The 1,828-nt window shown below is 45.6% G+C and overlaps 1 protein-coding gene across 1 annotated transcript in view; it reads left to right on the top strand.

The window, feature by feature from the left end:
- tekt2 (tektin 2 (testicular)) overlaps nt 1-1,828 on the top strand; it is a 9,411-nt gene that overhangs the window by 4,304 nt on the left and 3,279 nt on the right. The window contains exons 3-6 of the mRNA XM_015384416.1: nt 935-1,060; nt 1,134-1,339; nt 1,414-1,557; nt 1,634-1,748. Coding sequence (XP_015239902.1) covers nt 935-1,060; nt 1,134-1,339; nt 1,414-1,557; nt 1,634-1,748 — 591 coding nt within the window. The remainder of the gene's footprint in view (nt 1-934; nt 1,061-1,133; nt 1,340-1,413; nt 1,558-1,633; nt 1,749-1,828) is intronic.

The following is a 1,828-nucleotide window of genomic DNA, read 5'->3' as shown; positions in this document are numbered from 1 at the left end:
AGAATAAAGAAAAATGGTGAAAAGAAAACTAAACACTAGAAATCAAGGAGCAAAAGAAAAACATAACAGAAACAGAAACCTAACAAATGATAAAGGCACACCGTGTACTAGGGGCCACTAGGGGCGCTAGACCTGTAACTTTTCCTCGAACTGTTTCACGTTTTCTCTTTTTCGCCTCAGAAGGTTTAATCTTTTTCTTGCCGCCTGGTCGGCTGCTGCCATGACCAGCAGAGGAAAATTATTGTTTTTAATTTTGACGCTAAATTCATTAAATCGCTGCAAACGTGTTAGTTTTAGGTATCAATAATGATCCATTGATTACTCCTTGCTGAACAGACTTTTCCTTTAAAATAAATCATATGCATCAACTCTTTAGGTGACAAAGTCTGCGCTGCATCTTTAAAATTTGTTCAGTTTTATTTCTGAATTCTTTTCAAATTCCAATTTTTAAAACATGTTCTTTGCAACAAATTTCCCTCCTTAAAAAAGAAAGCAGTCTGACTGAAGAATATCTATGTCTAATTCTAGACAAGATAATTTCACTGTTTGGAATTTTCTTTGCTCATTTCCTAATTTTGTTGAATCAACTCTTTTAAACGTCGACATCTTTGCTTCACCAGCAGGTTTGGTGGATTTGTACGGAAGAGGATTAGGGCCACTGGAAAAAAAAAACAAGTTAACTGATTTTTAAATTTTATTTCAGTCTAACATGGGAAAAAAGTCAGAATTCTGAGTTTTTCTCAGAATTTTCTCAGAATTCTGACTTTAATCTCAGAATTCTGTTAAACTGAAATAAAATTAAAAAAATCAGTCAACATTTTTTTTTTCCAGTGGCCCTAATCCTCTTCCGTAGATTTGATGGATTCTCCTCTGTGTTGATATTTACTGAGCTTCTGTTCAGATGAACCAAAGAGGTGATTTTTGTTTTTTGCAGACTGTGTTGGATGAGAGAGACACATCCGGCCGGCTCAGCGATCGGATCTGGGATGTGGCCCGCTGGAGGGACGCCTTGGAACGCTGCGCTCAGAGGGTGGATGAGGAGATGGAGGCTCTGACTCTGGTGATTGGATCAGAAAGCGATCTTAGATCCGCGTTTCCAGATCCTTCTCTCACCACATGTGCTCTGCGTTTAGTCCAAAGAGCAGAGCGAGCTGGCCCTGGCCGCCACCGCCGTCCCTCTGGAGGTCAGCCATGAATGCCTGACGCTGAGGGAGGGGCGGCGGGGCCACGACCTGGTCAGGGACCCCGTGGAGGAGCAGCTGCAGAAGGAGGTGGAGCTGATTGAGGAGGTGCAGCAGCGTCTGCAGAAGAACATCGATGGAGCCTTTGAGCAGCTGTGGTGAGTCCTGCTGTGGATCCAACGTAGATCTGGATCTTCTCCTTCTGATGGCCCCTCCCTCCTTCACCCCCCAGCGTTCTGCAGGAGGTTCGACAAAAGCTGACCTCTGACCTCCAGAACAAGATGGAAGCGCTGAACATCGACATGTCCTGCCTGTCCCTCACCGTAAAGTCACCTGACATCTCGCTGAAGACCAACCCGACCCGGATACCTTCAGGGTAAAACCGACATTCCGCGGTTTAACATTTCCAAACCCGTGATGCTCAAACTGATGAAACGCCCTCATCCATGCAGCTCCTCCAACCCGCAGGAGTGGCTCCAGTTCAGCCAGTATAACGTGGCTCGTGCCAATGAGGCCCTGAGCGTGTCCCAGCAAACGAGAGTGGACATGAGGCTGAGTAGAGCCCAGGTGGGTGAGATCTTCTCTCTGCTTCAAAACCCTAGATACCCAAAGGGACACCAAGAGCAAAGGCACCCAGGAGGGAAATC

The sequence above is a fragment of the Cyprinodon variegatus genome, unplaced genomic scaffold (assembly GCF_000732505.1).
Source record: "Cyprinodon variegatus isolate N-32 unplaced genomic scaffold, C_variegatus-1.0 Scaffold312, whole genome shotgun sequence".
NCBI lineage: Eukaryota > Metazoa > Chordata > Actinopteri > Cyprinodontiformes > Cyprinodontidae > Cyprinodon > Cyprinodon variegatus.
The sequence above is the reverse complement of the archived record's forward strand: the minus strand, read 5'-3'. Positions and strand labels throughout refer to the sequence as shown.